This window comes from Lissotriton helveticus, chromosome 3_1 (assembly GCF_964261635.1).
Source record: "Lissotriton helveticus chromosome 3_1, aLisHel1.1, whole genome shotgun sequence".
Classification (NCBI taxonomy): Eukaryota; Metazoa; Chordata; class Amphibia; order Caudata; family Salamandridae; genus Lissotriton; species Lissotriton helveticus.
Window position 1 is genome coordinate 288,413,297 of NC_136061.1, and position 22,525 is coordinate 288,435,821.

At 49.3% G+C, this 22,525-nt stretch overlaps 1 protein-coding gene across 3 annotated transcripts in view; it reads right to left on the reverse strand.

Annotated features, from left to right (window-relative positions):
• INTS2 (integrator complex subunit 2) overlaps nt 1–22,525 on the reverse strand; it is a 280,966-nt gene that overhangs the window by 137,960 nt on the left and 120,481 nt on the right. For 2 of the 3 annotated variants that reach the window (XM_078679818.1, XM_078679820.1), the window contains one exon: nt 2,428–2,532. In XM_078679818.1, coding sequence (XP_078535944.1) covers nt 2,428–2,532 — 105 coding nt within the window. The remainder of the gene's footprint in view (nt 1–2,427; nt 2,533–22,525) is intronic. The other variant, XM_078679819.1, reaches the window with a different exon arrangement.

Here is a 22,525-nt window from a genome sequence, read left to right on the forward strand (position 1 = left end):
TGTATACGCTACACTTGCTGCTAAGTGTACTTTTAGTGATGTATAGCATAATTTACTTTGTAGTAAATGTGACAAATATTTTAGCACAGTTCTTTCTTTTATAATGTTCTTAGAAGGCACCATTATGCATAGCTTTTCCATTTAGCTTTATATCATTTTCTTGTTGTTGGTTTCCTAGCTTCTCTTAGAACAGCCATTGTGCTTTCTGGTAGTTTGAGATGTGTGAATTCAAAGTCCTCAGGAGCCATGCTACTAGGCCTAAGCTCTCTGGTTCTGGGTGCATACTTTTCTGTTCTGCATTGTTAGCACATCCTTTTTTTTGGAAGTTTGTGCATTGTTCCTTGAGACATCTCCATTATTTCTGAGAACCACATCTGTCTGGCCCACTGTGGTGCGATGAGAATCATTGTCATTTTGCTGATCCTGTATTTATTGATTACCTTGTTCAGCAATGGTATTTGGGGAAAAGCGTAAACAAATATCCCTGACCAATCTATCCATAGCGCATTCCCTAGGGACTGACTGCAAGGTCACCTGGAGGAGGAGGAGTTTTGGCATTTTGCATTGTGGGGTGTTGGAAATAGGTCTATTTGTGGTGTCCCCCATTTCCTGAAAATCTTTTGCAGTTCGGTTTGATTTAGTTACCACTCGTGGTATGATGTTGTTTGCCAGCTTAGTCTGTCCGCTTCTATATTGTCTTTTTCTGGTAGGTGCATTGCTATTATGTCTATTCCCCTTGTGATTGACCATCTCCAAATCTCTTGAGCTAGCTTTGAGAGTGTTACCGACTGGCTCCCTCCTTGTTTGTTTATGTAAAACATTGTTGTTGCCTGTTTGTATCATACCCTTTTCCTGTAGAGCTCTTTCTGAAAGACTTTTAAGGGTAAAGAATACTGCTTTTAACTCCAAGATATTGATGTGTTTCACTGCACCCTGCTGTGTCCACAATCCCCTCACTTTGAGGTTGTTCATGTGTGCTCCCCATCCTATTAGGGAGGCATCTGTTGTTATGGTCACTGTTGGAGTTTGAGGTGTGAAAAGTCTCCCCTGTGCTATGTTTGTTTTGTTCCACCATGCCATGTGACAACCACTAGATCCTCCCAACTCCCTGTTGCCTGTGACCATTGTGTCTGGAGCCATTCCTGAAATGCTCTCTTGTGTAGACGAATATTGGGATGGCATGAGGCCATCATTCCCAGTAATTTTCCCACAGCCCTCACTGTCAGGGGATGCCCCTTCTGGTATAGATGAGTTTCCTTCAATAAGGCTGATCTCCTTTTCTCGCTTGGGAATGCTCTCCCTAACACTGTATTTATTTCTGCGCCTAAGAACACCTCTATGAGTTCTGGCTCTGGTGATGATTTCTGCCAATGTATGGAGAACCCCAGTTGAACTAGTGTCTCTATCACCTGTTGTATATGCTGCTTGCATAGACTAAGAGTTTGCTCTTACTTTCCAGTCGTCCAAGCAGGGGTAAACATGAATCCCCTGCCTTCTGAGATGTGCAGCTACTGCTGCTAAGCACTTTGTAAACACTATTGGTGCCGAATGTAGACCAAAAGCAAGGACTTTGAATTGGTAGTGTCTTTTGTACATCACAAATTTTAACAGCCTCTTGTGTCTTTTGCTCATCTGGATGTGCAAGTATGCATCCTTCAAGTCTATTGTGGCCATGTAATACCCTTCTTGCAATTGAGGTAGCACGCCTTGCAGTGTAGTCATTTTGAATCTTTGTGTTTTTATAAATTTGATTAGAAACCTTAGGTCTAATATTGGTCGTAATGTTTCGTCTACTTTTGGAATTAGGAAGTATGTTGAATATACTCAGTTGTTCTTTTCTTTGTGTGGTACATGCTCCATTGCATATTTCCCCTGTAGTTCGAAGGTTGGGAAAATAACAGCAACTGACCTCAACTGAAATCCATCACCCGCCAACCAGAATTTCATTTAATGACACTGTACACAGAGAAAAACAATACAAGAGGCTGCTTTTGTTCAGTCACTGTACAGAAAGAGGTGTCAATTGTTAGGAACTTTCTGCAAGTTAGGGAAAAATAACCTTAAACTCAGAAGATATGCACTGCTTGCCTGCATTTTATTCTGTCTGTCAGAGTTTAAGACAAGATGAACAGAAAGTAAGAGGCATGTGTGTTTTGATGAACAAAGGGCAAGATCCATGTACAACAAAAAAGACCAAGTAAAATGTATAAGATGCATGTCGTGCAAACAGAAGATACTTCTCGGCCTCATCATTCCAGCAGTTTCAAATGCTAATGAAGAGCTTAGTTATCAACATGAGAATGAAGTCAATTAAGGAGAAAGTACAACTTAAAGCTCACGTGTCTACATATAAATGTAAGCTACAAAAAAGACGTGTTTAATAAGTACAAAGCATGAATTTGCAGCAGATATTACACCTAAACTTACCTCCAAGTTCCTGCTGAAGTCCTTGCGCCTGCCGAATAAGGTATTTGATTGGAATCTGATCCATCAGAGCCGAAGAATAGGTTTTTGGTTTCTTTTGCATTGCTGCTACAAAATAATTTTTTTTACTTAATAACAGAAACTTATGTTGTGCAAAAATACAGCAATTGAGTATTTTGTTAAAGAGAATTAATGGACAGTTGCATGTAGATGCACAAAGTACTGAGGGGGTATGAGCACAAGCAATGGTGACATTTGAATACCTTTTTTGTATAGAATACCAAGGTCAAAGCAGGGAGCACCTCAGCAACCTTAATGATGAATTTCTTGCCTCGATTTAAGGTTAACTGTGATTTTAGTATAGATTTACGTGCAAAAGGTCTGTTAATAACTCAGTAATTCTTATGTGCTGGTTATCCTGTGAACTAGCAACCAGTATTTGTTTTAAACCAACGCAACAACAGATAAACTCCCAATTGAGGCACTGGGCAAGGGTGATATTTACAGCATCCATATGTCTCCATTACACACATCTATATATTTATATAGAAGTATGTACGGTCAGGGACAGTTGAAGACCCATGGTTCAGGGCATTGCAATGGTTTGTGGCACAGAGGAACAAGTTACTTACCTTCGGTAACGATATATCTGTAAGAAACAGTAGTTAGTATTAGATTCCTTACCTTAGAATATCCCCAGGCGTCAGTCTGGATCCGGAAACTTTTGCGTAGCAGTACCCTTGCGCGTCGTCATGCGTCGTCTGCAGGCGTCCCCTGCGGCTCCGCGTCCGTTGTCGGCGTCGTGATGACGTCGCTGGAGTATATAGACGCCGCCTCCGCGCGCTGACGTCAGTTCTTTGCACACAGCTTTTCCGCGCCAGAACACGCAGAGCCATGTGAGAACTAACACTGGTGCCATTTGAAACTAGGGCCCTGAAAGGGATGTCCTTAACCCTAGGTATCAGTTCGCAGAACGGGGAGGATGGGTGGGGCGGTAAGGAATCTAATACTAACTACTGTTTCTTACAGATATATCGTTACCGAAGGTAAGTAACTTGTTCATCTGAAAGAAACAGGTTAGTATTAGATTCCTTACCTTAGAATAGATACCCCAGCAATACCAACCCCGGTGGTGGGTCTGCGAACCAATACAAACCTACACCAGAAAGTCCTGGAGGACCGAACGGCCAAAGAAGCCATCCCTCCGGACTTGACTGTCCAGGCAGTAGTGCCTCGCAAAGGTGTGCAGCGAGGCCCACGTAGCCGCCTGGCAAATGTCCTGCAAAGGGACTCCCCGGCCCAGGGCAGTAGTAGCCGCCGTGGCCCGAGTGGAATGGGCCCTCAGCCCAACAGGAGGCTCCTTCCGAGCCAAAGAGTAGCATGCTTTGATGCACAGGACGACCCACCGTGAGATGGTTCGTTTCTGTACCGCCCTTCCCTTCTTCTCACCCACGTAGCCAACAAACAGTTGGTCATCCACCCGGAACTGGCGTGTGCGATCCATATAAAATAAAAGCGCACGTTTTGGGTCCAGACGATGGAGCCGCTCTTCATCTTTTGAAGGATGCGGAGGCGGGAAGAAGGAGGGTAAGGTGATGGACTGCCCGATGTGAAAAGCAGAAACTACTTTGGGCAGGAAAGAAGGCCTAGTCCTAAGAACCACCTTGTCAGGATGGACGGACATGAAAGGAGGTTTGACAGAAAGAGCCTGGAGCTCACTCACTCTCCTGGCAGAGGTGATGGCAACCAGGAAGGCCGTCTTAAGAGTGAGAAGACGGAGAGGACAGGAATGAAGCGGCTCAAAGGGAGCACACATCAAGAATGTCAGAACCAGATTCAAGTCCCACTGAGGCATCACGAACGGAACAGGTGGATACATGTGCGTGATGCCTTTCAAGAATCTCAGTACAATAGGGGACTTGAATAAAGATGGCTGATCAAGTAGCCTTAAGAAGGCGGAAAGGGCAGAAAGGTAGCCCTTGATAGTGCCCAGAGCAGAGCCCTGCTGGGCAAGAGAAAGAAGGAAGAGGAGAACCTCGGAAAGAGGGGCAGAAAGGGGATCCACAACCTTTGCTGTGCACCATGCCACAAATCTGTTCCACCGGCAGGCGTATACCGACTTTGTGGAGGGACGCCTGGCTGCCAGAATCACATCACAGACTTCAGGAGGCAAGTCGAATGGCCTCAACTGTCGCCGCTCAATCTCCACGCATGGAGGTGGAGGCTGGACAGGTTCGGGTGGAGGACCGTCCCCTGCTGCTGCGACAGAAGGTCCTCCTGAAGGGGCAGGCGGATCGAGGGACCGACTGACATGCTGAGTAGCTCGGGATACCAGTATCTTCGAGCCCAGTCCGGAGCCACAAGGATAACTTGGGACCGGTCGCGCCTGATCTTCTTCAGCACTCTGGGCAGAAGTGGTATAGGCGGAAAGGCGAACAACAGACCGCAACTCCACTCGTGCCGAAAGGCGTCGCCGAGCGAGTGCAGTCTTGGAAACTCCAACGCGCAGAACTGATGACATTGCGCGTTCTCTTCTGTGGCGAATAGATCTAACCAAGGCTCTCCCCATTGCTGAAAGAGGCCGTTCGCCACGTCCGAGTTCAGACGCCATTCGTGATCCACCGGGCACCGACGGCTGAGTTCGTCCGCCCTGGCGTTCAGAGAACCTGCCAGGTGTTGAACCGTCAGAGTCACGCCCTGACGTTCCAGCCATTGCCAGAGGCGCAGAGCCTCCTGGTAAAGGGTCCACGACCCCACACCGCCCTGTTTGTTGCAGTACCACATGGCGGTGGTGTTGTCCGTGAACACCTGCACTACACTCCCGTTGACAAAGGGGAGGAATGCCTTCAGAGCTAGGCGAATCGCCCGCAGCTCCAACATGTTGATATGGAGCCGGGACTCCGCCGGAGACCAGATGCCTCTGATCTCCGCCTCTCCCAAGTGGCCACCCCAGCCCTGGAGGGACGCGTCCGTCACAACTACGTGCTCCGGTTGGGGAAGGGAGAGGGATCTGCCTCTGACCCAATCGCGGTCCGTAAGCCACCACTGCAACTGTCTCGCAGTGCCCTCCGAGATCAGGACATGGTCGGATAGGTTGCCCTGATGCTGGGCCCACTGAAACTTCAGGTCCCACTGCAGAGCCCGCATCCACCACCTGGCGTGATGCACCAGTAGGATGCAGGAGGCCATCAGCCCCAGAAGCCGCAGCGTCAACCTGACCGAAACCCGGGATAACGGCTGAAAGATGGGAATCAGAGCCTGAATATCCCGGACCCGCCGTTCCGGAGGATAAACCCGAAACTGCGCCGAGTCGAGAACCGCTCCGATGAAAAGGAGCTTTTGAGAGGGGCACAGGTGTGATTTCGGCACATTGATGGAAAACCCCAGCTCGTGCAGGAGGTCTGCCGTCATCTGAAGGTGGTGGACGACTGTTTGGGGCGAGCCCGCCTTCAACAACCAGTCGTCGAGGTAGGGGAAGACTGAAACCCCTAACCGGCGCAGATGAGCTGCGACCACCGCCATCACTTTCGTGAACACCCGTGGGGCGCTTGTAAGGCCGAAGGGGAGCACGATAAACTGAAAGTGCTCCTGGCCTACCGTGAACCGCAGGTAACGCCGGTGGGCCGGCAGGACGGGGATGTGAAAATACGCATCCTGCAAGTCCAACGCTACCATCCAGTCTTGTGGGTCTAGAGCAGCCAAGACCTGAGCCAAAGTCAACATCTTGAACTTCTCCTTCCGGAGGAAGCCGTTGACGTTCCGTAGGTCCAAGATAGGACGGAGGCCTCCTTTGTCCTTCTTGGGCACCAGAAAGTAGTGGGAGTAGCAACCACACCCTACTTCTGGCCCAGGAACGCGCTCGATGGCCCCCTTGGCCAAGAGGGCCGTAACTTCCTCCTGCAGAAGTGTCAAGTGGTCCCCCGACACACGGTGGTTCTGCGGTGGCATGGCTGGAGGAGTGGACTCGAAGGGGAGGGAGTAGCCTCTTCGGACGAGCTGCAGCACCCACCTGTCCGATGTATTCGCGCGTCAGCGGGAGTGGTGATGGCGAACCCTGCCACCCACTGGCGTCACGTGAGCCCGAAAGCTCGGACTAGGAAGATTTGGAGGCTGCTGCGGGGGGAGGTGTGGACTGACCTCGCCGCTGCCCCCTACCGCCACCACGGCGGAATCCACGGCCGCCACTGCGCTGGGGAGCGTTCTGCGGCGCGTGGCTGGCAGCACGCGTGGGACCGCCCCTCCCTTGGCCACGAAAGGGGCGAAACGAACCCGTTTGCTGGCGCTGGGTCGAAAGACCCAAGGACTTGGCCGTGACCCTGGAGTCCTTGAAGCGCTCAAGCGCGTTGTCCGCCTTGTCACCGAATAGGCGACTGCCATCAAATGGCATGTCCATGAGGGCATTCTGGACATCCGGCGAGAAGTTGGCGGATCTCAGCCAAGCATGGCGACGAATCGCCACCGTCGTGGACATAGCCCGTCCCAGCGAGTCGGTCGTGTCAAGACCACACCTGATCGAATACCTCGCCGCGTCCCGGCCTTCAACCAAGGCCTGGTTGAGCTTGTCCCGCACCTACTGCGGGCATTGCGGCAAACACTCCGCGACCGTATCCCACAGAGAGTGGGTGTAGCGGCCCAAGAGGCACGCGGTATTGCAAGACCGCAGTCCAGCGCTCAAAGACGAAAATACCTTTTTGCCAAATTGGTCATATCGCTTCGATTCCCGATCGGGCGGGGCCGACGGGAATGCGGACTGTGAAGTGGAGGCCTGGATCACCAGACTCTCCGGGGAGGGATGGGTGGAGAGGAAGGCAGGGTCGTCCGAACACGGACGGTGACGCCTGGCAACGTTCCGGTCAACCGGTGCACCGGAAGCGGGCCTGGACCAGGTGCCCAAAAGGACATCCGTCAGGGCCTCATTAAACGGCAGCAGAGGCTCCTGAGGGCATGACTGCGGTTTAAACACTTCGGTGAGAATGTTAGGTTTGACCTTGGCGACGGGGAGCTCAAGGCGCAAGGCCTTGGCAGCCCTCATCAGGACCACCGAATAGGCAGCCCCCGCCTCCGACGCCACAGGGGATGGCGAGACAAACCCAGGGTTGGGTGACTCGTCCAGACCACTGGCATCACCTAAGTCCCCTACCCAGTCTACGTCATACTGGCAGGCTCGTGATAAAGGGTCCTCAGACCCCTCCCAACCCTCACCATACTCGTCCTCATCGCCGTAGTCCGGGTTGACGATATAGACCGGCTCCTCGGAGCCCATGGGCCCCAACGGCGCCGGACTCGGCGTCGGACGATGCCGGTCCGACTCCGCGTCAGGAGTCAGAGAGGGAACGGGGGTGGCGCCGCGCGGCGCCGGCGCCGGGGACCCGACGCCGGCCGGAACCGACGGCGGAGTCACGGCGCCGCGCGGAGGCGGCACCACGGGTTGGCCCAATGGAATCGGTGCCGGAGAGGCCGGTTGACCAGCCGGCGACGACCCTGAAGGGCCCAGCGGCGCCGGGGCCGGAGCCGCCGGCGGCGTCGGGGCCGGAGCACCCGAACCGCTCGGGCCCCCAGACGGGACAGATGGGCCCGCAGGCGCCGTAGGCCCCGCCGGAGGAGACATCGCCCTCACAGCCATGAGGAACTCCTCTATCTCCTCGCGCGACGCGCCTTCCCCAGGGACCGACGGGTATGGGGCAGACGGCGTCGGCAACCCACGCGGGGCCGCGGGGGTGGGGCCACCCGAACCCCCGGCCGCATCACGCGGGCGTCGGGGGGAGTCGGGGGTACGATGATGACGCCCCGACTTCTTGTGTCGCTTACCTGACGAACCGGAGGAATGGTGGCGACTCACGGAGCGCTAATGGCGGCTCCGCGATCGTTCCCTCGACCGCTCCCTCGACCTCCGACCGGACCGGGACCGCTCTCGACGCGGGGCCGACACTCGGAGCTCGAGCAGCTTGCGGGACCGCTCCCGCCTAGCTTTACTAGTCAAGGCCCGGCAGTCGACGCAGGATTCCACGTCGTGGTCCGCGCCCAGACACCGGAGGCAGAGTCGATGGTGGTCGGTGACCGACATCAGGCGGTCGCACCCGTCGCAACTCTTGAAACCGGGCATCCTACCGGCACCGTAAGAAAGATTAGAGTTATCAAAAACTTGGTCAAAAGACCGGAGTACTGCTCTTCGGATCTGCGCTAACTGGCGCGGAAAAAAGAAGAACTGACGTCAGCGCGCGGAGGCGGCGTCTATATACTCCAGCGACGTCATCACGGCGCACAACGCCGACGACGGACGCGGAGCCGCAGGGGACGCCTGCAGACGACGCCTGCCGACGCGCAGGGGTACTGCTACGCAAAAGTTTCCGGATCCAGACTGACGCCTGGGGATATTCTAAGGTAAGGAATCTAATACTAACCTGTTTCTTTCAGATAGGAATATTATCTTTGTGATTATTCAGGGATCAAGACCTGGCATGGGTGTATCTGAACTGTGGCCACAGACAGGGAGGTAGCTGTAATGTGCTGTGAGGGGAGGTGGAGCCCCATGACCAATAAGACCATCCCAAGGCACAGCTGGCTAAAGGTCTCCTAGGGACCTCTTCGATGGAGTGAGTTGCCTAGAAGCCACATGTTCCTTGCAGCCCAGGTAGCAGGACTTTGTTGGTGGTTTCTTATCTTTCAAGACTACATATGTGATCATGTTACGTTGTTTTCTTTCTGTGATTTCATCATCCACTTGAGATCCAGAAAAGTGTGTGATGATATACATCCGATCTGCATGTTACCCTAGCTTTTCACTTTCTTTTGATATCTGGATTACCTTAATTTTGCTGTGTATTCAACTTTGGTGGTTTTTTTTTAGCAAGCTTCAGACATAGCAAAGAAATGTTGTCCGTTTTAAAATTGTTTCACATCTGTCTTGGAGTGCAGCTCCGTTACCATGGGACCTTCAACCAGGCTGAGCAGCCAACATTAAAGTACAAAATACTTGTAGGAACGTAAGATCTGCTTCTATGGTTAACCCGACTTTTTATATGGTGCTATGCTGTTTCGGACTAGTCTGGCTGGGATCCTGCTAATTAGGACTACAGCCTCTGTGCTTTCTCCCCTAAATTGGTTATGGTAAGTACTTAGGTACCCCCCAGATGGGACAAGGGTGTACCCTTATCAGTCCCCAGTACATGGTACTGAGGTACCACTGGCATAGGTACACCAGGGGTCCCCCATGGGCTGAAGCATGTATTCTGCCACCCATGGGAGACCACTCAAACTGTAACTGCAGGTCTGCCATTGCGGTCTGTGTAAGTTTGTGCTAGCACCACTTACGAAATATATAGGTTTCCCTATATCTAAGGTCACTGCCCTTAAAACTGTAAGTCACCCCTAAGGTAGGCCTTTCAATCCTGTGAAGGCAGGGTGCTCCTTCCTGGCCAGAGCACCCCTACAAACTTAGAATTCCATTCGCCCTGGCTGTAACTGCATCAGCCATTACAATAGATTGAAATGAAATGAAATACCAGTATTTGTAAAGAACGAACAGAAAGATTAAGCAAGATATTGCCCAGAGTCACATGGTGCTGGGCTAACCTGCCACCGGTGCCAGGGCTCAAACCATGAGCCCCAGTGTTCCAGAGTCAGCTGCACTGGCCGCTGCACCACACCTCTTTCCTAAGATGACCATCTCTAAACTGGCTGTAACAAACCCTGTCCTGTTTGGTATCAAACATGTTGGAATCATACAACCCACACCGTAAACAGTGTTGGAGGTACGATTCCATGCACTGTAAAGCTCTTCCGGGAGACCCTCAGTGCTCCCGGTACCAGTCTTCTAGACCCGAGCACAACATGGGTCCTGCCAACCACAGACACAATTCTGCTCTCCTGCTGCTGAGCCAAGCTCGAACAGTGGAAGTCAGAACAATAGGTATCCTGTCACAGGGAGGTGTGACCACCTCCCAGACAGGGTTCAGTGTATCAGGCAGGGTGGGAGCGCTTGCCAGCGCCACTCAGTCTGCATGAGGGGCCCTTTTGGTGTCCTGCTTGCATAGTCCAGTTAAAACTAGCTCAGGGAGCCGTTGGCTCCGGCTCTGGCGCGAAACTGGACAAAGGAAATGGGAGTATCCTTCCTACTGTCAGACCCCTCCCCTGGGAGGGAACCCTGAATTGTCCCAACCCTTTAAGGGCTTATCTGAGGGTGGGTCCCTATATTCGTCGTCGGACAAGATTCATTTCAAGACACCACTTCTTCGACCAACTGGGTACTCTGGACTTCGCTCTGGGCTTCAAGGCTGCAACTACGAAGACTCCTGCTGCTCATGGTCTCGTCGCCCTGCTCGTCTGTGCATGTGATCCATATTGGAAGCTTTTGAGGCCTGTGGGCATCCAAGACACCTGAATGAATCTCCCTTGAAGTGAAGGAGTCACTTCCCTGCATCTGCAGGCACCGCAACTAAGCTGACCGGTCTGCTGATCCTGGGATCCCACGGACTTCGAAAGGCTCAGCAACACAGGTGGTGATTCTTGACATCCCTCGAGCTCTGCCCTGTCCTCTCACTACGTTTGAGGCCAGTATCCCTTGTTAGAGCTCAGGAACCAAACCCCTGTGCACCCAGACAGCAGTTGCAAAGGCTTGTTGGCTTCCTTCCACGAAGATGTTCAGGCTCCCAGTAGCCCCAACCTCAAGCATCTCCTGTGACCAAGATCTTCGTCCTCACCACATCACTTGCACCGTGGGCCTGCAACTTTCGTGAGCTGCTCGAGGTCCTCTTGCGACTCCAGTACCTCAGGCCTGTGGGTCCTCTTGAGGGTCTTCTTTGATTTCAGTAGGTTCCCCTGATTGCCGAGGGCCTGTCCTGAGTCCCCTGCTTGTGGTGAGTCACCTGGACCTTGCTGGTCCTGGCACTGCACCTTCTTCGCTTTCCACATTGTATGCAGTTGCCAAGGCTTGTTAGTGCTCCTGATGGGCACCGACCGCTCAACTCTCGACATCCAACATGGGACAGCTTGTGAACAGCTCCAGGTCTTTCACAGCATTGCCTGGTCTGCACAGCTGCAGCCCCAAGGTCATCTTCACCTCTCCTGCAGCACTCTACATCGGTGGGCATTCAGCTTTTGTGCCTCCTGGATCCCTTCCGAGTGGCATAGTCTCTGTCAGCTCTGCTTGCAGGTACTTCTCGACTTGAATCCACCTTTAGGTTCCACCAGACACTTTCACCTTCTCCAACAGTGGCATCATCCTGAAGTTCTCCACTGAGTTTGCCGGCAGTTTTCAACAACACTTCACACCTATGCAACCGGCTTCCCTGGTGTAGGTATCCTGGTTCCTAGAGTATCCACGGGTGGGGTGGCTCTCCAACCTTCTGTCTTCCAAAGGGTTTCTTCAGGGTCCACCAGGAAGGGTCATTCTTCTTTAAAATTGCAAGGCAATTTACCCATTGGCTAGTATGGAGCCCTTGGTCATGTTCCCACTCTGCACACGGCCTCCATGGGGTTCCTTGTTACTTACCTAGGGTGGTTCCTTGGGTTCCCCGCACGTCTACATCTTCTGCGTATAGTCTTGACTCGAGTCATGGTTTGCATTCCACTATTTTAGTATATGGTTTGGTCTCCCCTGGCGACCACTGTGTATTTGTGCTACTCACCTGTTTCTATTGAACAATATTGTCTGCATTGTGTATATCTCCGGCTAGGAGATATCTGTATGTGTTAGTGAGTGTCTTATAATAAATACATATTTTTATAAATACAATGTGTGGTCCTTTTTCACTTAATCTATAACCATAAGATTATGTTCTGGTAAAACAAGCTGCTTTACACCCCTTCTGGACTAAGCCTGAAGGCTGTTCTCCACAGCTATCACTTAAAGAGCTTTCTAAGATTGTCTAAGACCACTAAATTCACCATAAAGGTTGACTGGATTAGTGCAGGGTGCCCACCTACATAAGTGTAGAAGTGTGCACCATATACTAAGCCAGTGTCTCACAATTTCTATTGGTTTGTAATGGAACTGATGAGGAGGGTTGGCTGAAGGGCCATTGTTTATTAGGTGTTGACGTCTTCTTTGCCTCATGCTGGGATTTTAAACTGGAAAATTCCAATAAAAAGATTTGTATTTAAAAAAAAAAAAATTAAAAAAAAGAATTCAACATGTTCATGCAAACAGAGGACAAAATATTTTTAGGCACCATGGCTGCTTCCAAAGACTTAAAAAACACAAAAATCAAAACGAGGCACCCATGCAAAAGTCTGTGCAAACGTGGAGGAGTTACTACGCACACATCTGTTCTAGGAACTAGATTCTGCCAACAGGGGGCACTAAGTGGTGAAGTAGAATGTTGAATATGCTACTTCCAGTATGCATCTGTTCTTGGCATGTAGGGCTGCTGACATTCATATCTATAGCATAGATCGCCGCCTAGTGTTGGGTCCGGATGATTGCACATTGTTGTCCTGGAAGAGTCTTCGAAGTATCACGAGATAGGTGGCTCCTCCCCTGGACTACAGTGCGCATGGGCATCGACTCCATCCTCAGATTGTTTTTAGCCATTGTGGCAAAGATGGAGTGTAACACTGTAAGCGATGGCCATGCTAAGAGTAAGTGTAAAAAAGTCTGCAGCCGCTAAAGGCGCCGGGGAGGAGGGCGGGCGATATGAATGTCAGCAGCCCTACATGCCAAGAACAGATGCATACTGGTAAGTAGCATATTCAGTTCGAGGCATGTGGGCTGCTGAATTCATATCTATAGCATAGAATACATAGCAGTCCCTCCATTAACGGCGGCCGCCTGTGCCAGCTGCAGAAGTCTGAAAAAGTGTTTTAAGAACAGCCTGCCCTACAGCTGCCTGCTGCTTGGAGTGCACATCTACACAGTAATGTTTAGTAAATGTGTGTGGTGTAGACCATGTGGCTGCTCTACAAATATCTTCCAAAGGGATATTACCAAGGAAAGCCATAGAGGCCCCCAACTTGCGAGTGGAGTGGGCTCTGGGAGGGACCGTCAAAGGGCACTTAGCCTTGTGATAGCAAATCTGAATGCACTTAACGATCCACCTGGCTATACCTGCTTTGGAAATGGGGTTGCCTTTGTGCTGGGCTGAAAAGGCAACAAAGAGTTGTTGTGTTTTCCTAAAGTCTTTGGTCCTATCGATGTAGTACATCAAAGCTCGTTTGACATCAAGAGTGTGGAGCATTCTTTCGGCCACTGTCTCTGGGTTTTGAAAGAACGCGGGCAGTTCAATGGTCTGATTGACATGGAACTGCGAAACCACTTTAGGAAGAAATTTAGGGTTAGTGCGCAGCACCACCCTGTTTGAGTGAATCTGTATGAATGGCTCTTGTACAGTGAGCGCCTGCAGCTCACTAACACGTCGTAGAGACGTAATAGCAATGAGAAAAGCCACTTTCCACGTTAAGAACTGAATCTCACATGAATGTAGAGGCTCAAAAGGTGGGCCCATCAACCTGGTGAGGACCACATTGAGGTTCCATACAGGAGCTGGCGGGGTCCTGTTAGGGATGACCCGCTTCCGCCCTGTGGTTCTGAAAATCTGGACCCTGTTGTCATCCCGATATCAAGGTCCAATACCCGTGTCACAAAATATCAACGTACCATGACGAATTTGGTGTCAGCGAACCGATAATGATTAGGGCATCATTCCCATGCATTTGCGTCATAATCGAGGGTCGCCAATACCCCCAAATCGTAGTTTCCGTCCCTACCCCTTAGACTCCATTTTGTGAACGGCATCCATCTTACATCTTGCCCTCATGTTAAGTCAATTAAAGGTCGAGCTTGATCTAAAAGGACACATCCTCCTTCCCTGACTTCCCCCTGACCTGTCCCAACTGACTCCATTGCCTTTAGCCAAACCTGTTTGGGCAGCCCCTCGCCCAGTGGCCAAATGCGATAGCATCGATACATAACATTCCTCAAACCATTCACTACATACAAACCATGCTTTCTACAAACACACACCTGTCCTGTTCCCCGTTTATGGCCAGTTTTAGGACTAGGAGGTGCCTTCCTTTATTGGGGTTTCATCGATATCTGATGGGAGTTCCGGGCTTGGCAGAGTAATCTATCACACATTGGACATCTAAAATACGGGCTTGCCTACATGACTCCGCTCTTTCGTATTATTGTAGAAATATGTGTATAGCCATATCATAAACTCAAGAATTCTTGCTTGCAGCTATTATTTCTGTATATAAGGAGAAGGCTGGTTCTGTAAAAACGAACAGTCTCCTGAGAACACATGACCCGTGTTCGTCGTGCTTCTAGGACACCTGTTACTTGGTAGCTAACAATAAAACTCGATCTTTGACTCGACTAGAAGACTCCGTGTTTCTGTGGTCCGGAACAGGGAGAACTCAGAGGTCTTCGGGTGTTATCCCCTGGCACCAAATGGGTTCCTAAAAACCCGTTACCTCAGTTGGCGCCCAACTCGGGGCGGTATCAAGCGGCGACGGTCCAAGCCAGATGTTCGTGAGGAGCTTCGTGTGAAAATTCCGGAGGACGGCCAGCCACTTCAGCGACCCCTGTATGTCGACGTGGTTCCGAAGGTCTTTGCTGCGAGGGTCCCCGCGTCCCGACGGCTACGAAGGACTGCTGCCCTGACTATCGCCTTGTTTTGGACCCAGTGATCCTTGGTAGAGCGAAACGATAGACGAGTCTTCTAGCGACGTCACCGATCTTCAAATACTTCAGTTAAGTATAAGTGGAGCGTCTCCCAGTCCTTAGTTTGTCCTTAGTTTTTGGTATCCTTGAGATACGCCTTGATTTGGTACTTGCAAGCCCAAAAGCCGAAGGACTTGTGAATTCACGAGAAATATCGTAACAGATAATCCTTTGAAGTTTGAAGCTAGACTAGTGAGCAAAGATGCCTGGTTTTAGCAGACTTGGAAACTTGTTTTGTCTTGGTTATAGTAAGGACTCCCGATTAGAGGATTCCTGTCCGGTTCCTCCGATTGGAACTCCAACATATGAGCTCTACGTAAAGCACGGCGTAGGCCCTATCATATATAATGAAGTGTGGATAAAATACACCCGCAAGGATGGTGTTTTAAAATGGCCCCAATATGGTAGTTTCGACTCAGAAATATTAGATAACCTAGAGGTCAAATTATTTAAGAGAAAAGCCCGGCCGGCGATGTTTGACTCTTTTCGCTTATGGCGCAAAGAAGCCAAACAGAAAGAAATAAAGTTAGCGAAAAAGAATAAAAGAGGTATGTCGATGGTGCAAGCTGCCGTTGCATACAGGGATAACGAGGAAGAGCAAGAAAGCGAACAAATACTTAGGAGCAAGAAACTAGCAGTAGATAAATGCTACCCGATGTTACCAAATAAGGGACAAGGTCAAGAGGAAAGATCCGAGAAAGATCCATTAATGTCCCACTTATTAAGCTCACCTCCACCGTATGCGTTAGACGCTACTACAACGGCAAAGCGTTTTTCCATACCACGCCCCGGCGCACGAAACACAGCTTTTGCACACACGCCAGCTACTGTTCAGCTGGTTCCTACTTCTCCGGCGCAGCCTTCTCAAGGGCCGCCATCTTTACTACCTACTCCATCTACTTCTACGACTTTGCCTACAGCTCCAGCTATTGTCTATGATACCACGTCTGCTACTACTTCAACTTCCTCTACTATTGCCTCTACTTCTTCTTTGCCTCAGCCTGTTTTTTCCGATGCACTTGCTCCTCCGCAAGCTTCTCCTTCTATTAGACAAAGAGTGACAGGTACCGTCACTGGTCTGCTTTCACCTTTCTTCGGGTCGCCTAAGACGACCCCTAAAACAGAAGATAGACAGTTACGTAGTCAACTGCCTGATTACGAGGAAAGAAAAGTGCTAAATGAACTAGCCCGTAAATGGATTACGGATACTGTTAGATATGATGTTCAGTCTGTTATGGAAGTTTTCCGTCAATGGAATGCACCCACTCAGAGATATGTATTCGAAGAAATGTGTGTATATCTGGGCGAAGATTTGGAGACAAATGATCCCACATACACAATGAACGAACTATGGCATACACGCTTTAAGTTCCACGAAGGTATGAGTACAGGCAGAGATGTTGAGAAAGCAATAGAGTTATTACTCTCTTATAGGAGTAAAGGAAACGTCTCTAGATCATTGTACGAAGACGACGTATCAGATAGGAAAAGAGCGAGACAGTACCCCATGAGAGAGGTTCCTCCGGTTTGGAGGGAAGGCGATGCAAATGTAGTACCGCCAATTCTGCCTCATTTCCAGCGTGTATGGGTACATGTCCCCTGGAAACGATCCGAAGTCTTGGCGCTCAAGCAGACATTGCCTGATCCTCGTAAAAACCCGACTGGGTATTATAAGGAGTTATCGCAAACTGCAAGCTCATGTATAATGAATTTAGCGGACATAGACATGCTGTTTGGAAACGTTGTTCCACATCCTCTATGGAGCAAAATACGCCATGCCCAAGAACTAGGTGACTCATGGGCGAACATTGCCGCTATAGATGCTAGACAAATTGGTGGTTCTAAACCTGAGCCGTTAATAGCTGAACTTCCCGGTAGAATTATTGCATACATGAAAACAATAATGCCTGAAGTACGCGTAAACTGGGACAAGCTATCTGCATGCAAGCAGAAGAAAGATGAGAATGTGTCTGACTTTTTCACAAGATTCGAGGAGACTTTCACCGATCATAGTGGTCAGGATATGGCTACCGAGGATGGCCAAAGATTGTTTGTAGACAAGTTCGTACATAATTTAATCCCTGAACTATGTAATAAATTGAAAGATTCAGAGAGTGCTTGGGCTGTCTCTACGTCAGCTCAAATTTTAGCTACAGCCCAGTACTATGAAAATAGGCGCAAAGACGAGCTAGATAAAGTAGACAGAAAGACAAAAGATTTAAAAACTAAAGTTCTTCTCCAGCAAGCTTATCCGCCTCGTACGGCTAGTCAGCCCAGTTATCAACCGCAACATCAGTATTCGAGAAACGCGCAAGGAAACGAGTTTTCCCACCAGCGTATTGCTTATGGCCCGAATCAATGTGCATATTGCAAGGAAGAGGGTCACTTTAAAAGTAATTGTCCGGCTCTTGCGCGACGTTTGAGCGGTGCTTCGGGTGTAAGGGGAAGAGGTGTTCAACATGCCCCTAGAGGTAGGGGCCGTGGAAATTCCACGCAGAATACAACTTCTTTTACGCCTCAGAATTCGATGAACAGCTTCGACCAACAGAATAATGCGTCGACCAGGTCAGCTCAGTACTATGCTGACGACTATTACACCGAACATGAATACGAGGGTAACGATTGCTAGGACAGCCATGGACAAAGAGAGGGAGTTGTTTCAGTTCCAGTAGATCAGAATGGACCTTATGTCGAGGTAATAGCCTCAGGAGTGTCAGAGCCATTTCTGCTGGATACTGGTGCTACAAAAAGTTCTATCATGCACTCGCAACTTCCTGGCGCACCTTTGTCTGGCGAAATGAATGTCTCAGTAGGTTTCTCTGGCGCCCCTGTTAGAAACCCGATCTCCAGTCCTGTATCTCTTTCTATTGGCCCATGCGAATTAGAGGCACCCCTCATTCTTACAACAGGTTGTGGTGAAAATTTGTTAGGATTGGATTTGCTAAAAAGGTTATATGCGACTTTGTACTGTTCACCATTAGGAGTACAACTTACTTTCGGTAAGAAAGTCATTTCCCCCATGTATGTGTCGAAAGAAAATATTGCAACTGAATTGTCGTGTCTTCCTGATGCACTCTGGGCAAATGGTTCTAATGATGTAGGTCGTTTGGAGATAGCACCATATGTCATAACGTTGAAAGCCAACGTTAGGTTGCCACGTATTCCCCAATACAAAATATCTAGCGAATGTGAAAAGGCGTTATTGACGATTGTTTATGACCTGATTGATAAAGACGTCATCGAAGAAACAACAGGAAATGTTTGTAACAGTCCAGTTTTGCCCGTCTTAAAACGTACTGATCCTTCACAACCCCCTGTGTATAGGTTCGTGATCGACCTCAGAGAAGTAAACAAGATAGTTATCCCACAGTTTCCAGTTGTCCCCGACATTACTGCTTTATTGACGATGGTTCCAGCTTCAGCAAATTGGTTTTCGGTGATTGACCTGAAGAACGCCTTCTTCAGTATCCCGATTGCTGAGGAGAGTAGAGATATTTTCGGATTTAATTTAGGAAGACGAAGTTTCCGCTTCAAGTGCGCTCCTCAAGGCTACTGCGAAAGCCCATCAATATTCAGTCAGGCCCTGAAAACACAACTAGACACGATTGTTCTACCAAATGGTTCAACTCTGATTCAGTATGTAGACGATCTACTGATCGCTGCAGACACTGAAGAGATTTGCAAGAAAGCTACGTTATCATTATTGCATCACTTATGTGACATGAAGCACAAAGTCTCTCTTTCCAAACTACAATTTTTCCGACAAGAAGTAACCTACTTAGGTCACATCTTGTCGAAGGAGGGAAGGAGACTGACACCAGAAAGAATACAGGCAATCGCAGAACTAAGTGCCCCAAGGACACAGAGAGAGGTTCGAGCCTTCTTGGGCATTACATCGTACTGTAGACAATGGATACCGAATTTCTCACTACTAGCTAAACCCTTGCTGGCACTACTCTGTAAAGACACGCCAAATCCTATGCCTTGGTCTGAAGATTGCCAGACGAGTTTCCACGAGTTGCGTGATGCATTATGTTCGGCTCCTGTGTTGGGAAACCCCAACTACAATAAGCCTTTTACATTATATGTCCACGAGAAGGAAGGTTGTGCATTATCAGTTTTAACACAACATTTTGGGGACAGACAGCGCCCATGCGCGTATTTTTCGGCAACTCTAGACCCTGTGGCTAAAGCCCTACCAAGTTGTCTGAGGGCTACCGCCGCAGCAGTAGACATTTTACTAAACAGGACGAAGACACAACACCTTACTAGCGCTCGACTATCCAGTTACGAACTTACGTTGCTAGCAAGTCACATCCACATAAAGAGGTGCGATACACTGAATCCCGCAACGTTATTACCCATTCCGACAGGAACAGACGAGATTGATAAACATGACTGCTGCTTTAGGACAGAAGAAGAGACAAAAGGGAGAGTAGACTTACAGGACACTCCCCTTCCTGAATGCAATGATACTTTATGGGTTGATGGTTCATGTTTCAAGCTGCCGAATGGTGATACGACTGCAGCATATGCCGTAACGACATTGCACACCATTATAGAGACTGCACGCATTTCCCATAATTCTGCACAAGCTGCAGAGCTAGTTGCGCTTACCAGAGCATGTGTGTTAGCGAAAGGAAAACGAGTGAATGTGTACACTGACAGCCAATACGCCTTTGGTGTGGCTCACAGTTTTGGGAGATTGTGGCGTGAACGTGGGTTTCTTACGTCACATGGTGCAAAGATACAACATGGTCAGCTAGTTAATGAGCTCCTCCAGTCACTGACCTTGCCACTACAAGTTGCCATTATAAAATGTAGTGCACACAAAAAGATTCAGGATGATGTTGGCCGCGGGAATGCAGTTGCAGACGAGGTTGCGAAAGAGACTGCAAGGAACACAATGAGTCGGATGTATGTTGTAGGTCCTGCTAGATGGATTACTGATGTAGGAATGTGAGAGGAGGGTATACTCAGACGTGAGTCCCTTGCTCATTGCACCATCAGGATTCAAGCAAGCCGGGCCGAAGAAGGCTGTGATGCCAGAAACCGGTCCCCGGAAGCTTGTTTCCTTCCCAGTATAAGAATTGGCTTGGTAGTTTGGTTTGCCCTGTTCCCATCATGCACTGGGACAGGAACAGACTAATTTGCATATAGCCAGGTTCTGAGCTGGGATGGTGCAGTGAGCTAAAAAACGGTGATGGATTAAAACCATGATCTATTGACTTGGTAAGAGTATTCTGCATCATTCAGAAACTCTGTCCATCACCACCCCCCTTTTCCAAAATCGGAATGTGAGAGGACACCATTGAAAGCGTGAAATTTATACAAGCCGAGGCAACTGAGAAAGAGGTGAATGAATGGAGAGAAAGTAAGGGTAGATTAGACACGAATGGTTGTTGGGTCGAATTGTCAGAACACCAGCGATCGTTATTGCCTAACGCCTATGTACTTGCAGTAGTAACAATGGTTCACGGATTTGCACACATCAGTTCGAGAGGAATCTGTAAAATATTGGCCCCAGTATGGCAAAATAGCCATATCCCGAAATATGCAGAGAATGTGGTCAGAAACTGTATGGTGTGTTTGAAGTACAATCCCGGTAGGGGAACCCCAACTCCAGCTGGTAATTTTGCGCCTCCAACGTATCCGTTCGAGGTTTTGCAGCTCGATTTCATTCACATGGAGAGATGCAACAATTTGAAGTATGTGCTCGTTGTTGTTTGCGCTTTCTCCAGGTGGGTGGAAGCGTACCCCCTTAAAGACAACACTGCCTTGTCAACCGCCAAAGCCCTTGTCAAAGAGTTCTTCCCGAGGTTTGGCATGCCTAGAATTGTCTGGAGTGATGATGGAAGTGAATTCGTAGGACGCGTGATGAAGAGAGTGTGAATGTTTAGGCGTACAGCAAAAATTCCACTCTGCGAATCACCCCCAATCAGCTGGATTGGTAGAGTGCTACAACGGCACTTTAAAGCTCAAATTAGCCAAGATCCAAGCCAGTACAGGTCTTAAATGGCCTGACGCCTTGCCCCTAGCACTCTTGTCAACGAGAATGACAGTCCATTCCAGATTAGGACTTAGCCCACACGAAATCGTGTTTGGCCGCCCAGCCAACGTCTGGGGCGTGCCAAGACCAAAGAAACTTAGCGAAATAGAGCACCCCGTACTGCTTGACTATTTGTGCGAATTGACAACTAAATTGCGTGTTTTACACCAACAGGTTCACAGTTCCTCTCCACCAGCCTCTGACGATCCAGGTCACTCCATCACACCCGGCACGTGGGTTTTGGTGCGAAACTTCCAGCGCACCAACAACGGACAGCCGAGGTGGACCGGACCTTACCTGGTACTTCTTTCCACGAGGTCAGCGGTTCGGGTGGATGGCAAAAAGAACTGGGTGCACGGGACCCATTGTAAACGGGTCCCTCTGCCCCTTCCATACGACCGGTGGGTCAACGAAGGAATTGCCGACTCCGAGACAGAATCCATACCTCGCTTCATCCCTTTCAGCGATGCACGCTTAAAAGAAACTGGTACCGAAAAGGAGAGTGATCGTATTTTACAAGGATTTGTGCCACCGTCTATGCAGTTGGACACTACCAAACCTGAGACATTGTTTGAAGACCACACCGTACCTGGGAAAGAACAGTATAATCTAAGGTCAAGACAAAGAGACTAATAAAAAGACACACAAACGAATGTGATTTTCCCTTCCCCCAAGAACTATTTTAGATTTTTCAGCTCTCTCGCTCTCAGGAAACTTGCTCATTTTTGATTTTCGAACCGCCATCCGGTTCTGCTGCTAAGGTCGCGGTTGAAGTCTGGGGAGTGCAACTGGGAAGTTTTAGGTCCACGGTTCTGGTTGGTCCACGGGAGTTACCCCGGACTGAACAGAGCGCACTCCCTGGGAGAATCAATCTACCACCGCGGGCAGCAACTAGAGGATGGAGTTTCCTAGGGTAAAGAGACCTACCAGACTCCCAAACTTTGAAAGACAATTGTGCACTGTACTGGCCAAAAGAAAGTTTCTGATAACATGTATTTTAATGTTGTGTAGCATAACGATGTTTTTGACTGGTTATACTCTATTCGTGTTTAAAGTTACCTTTTCGAATGACACCCAGCCCCAGCCTTCTCCTACTATCTCTCCACACTACTTTCACCCTCTACCTGAACACGAATCTGCCAGAAGACTCGAATTTGTAAATAACTCATTTATTCAACTCCTGCACCAACACCAGTCCATCATGAACACATCGAACTGTTGGATATGTGGACTCATGCCACACACGACGGATAAGGGTATCCCATACTTCATCCTGCCTTTCAGTTATTATGGTTCTCTGTGGGCTTTCCAGACCATGTTCCTATTCGCCCTAGAACCATACCCGACACGTTCTACTGAAAGTGATTCCAGTAACAAGGCACTAATAGCAG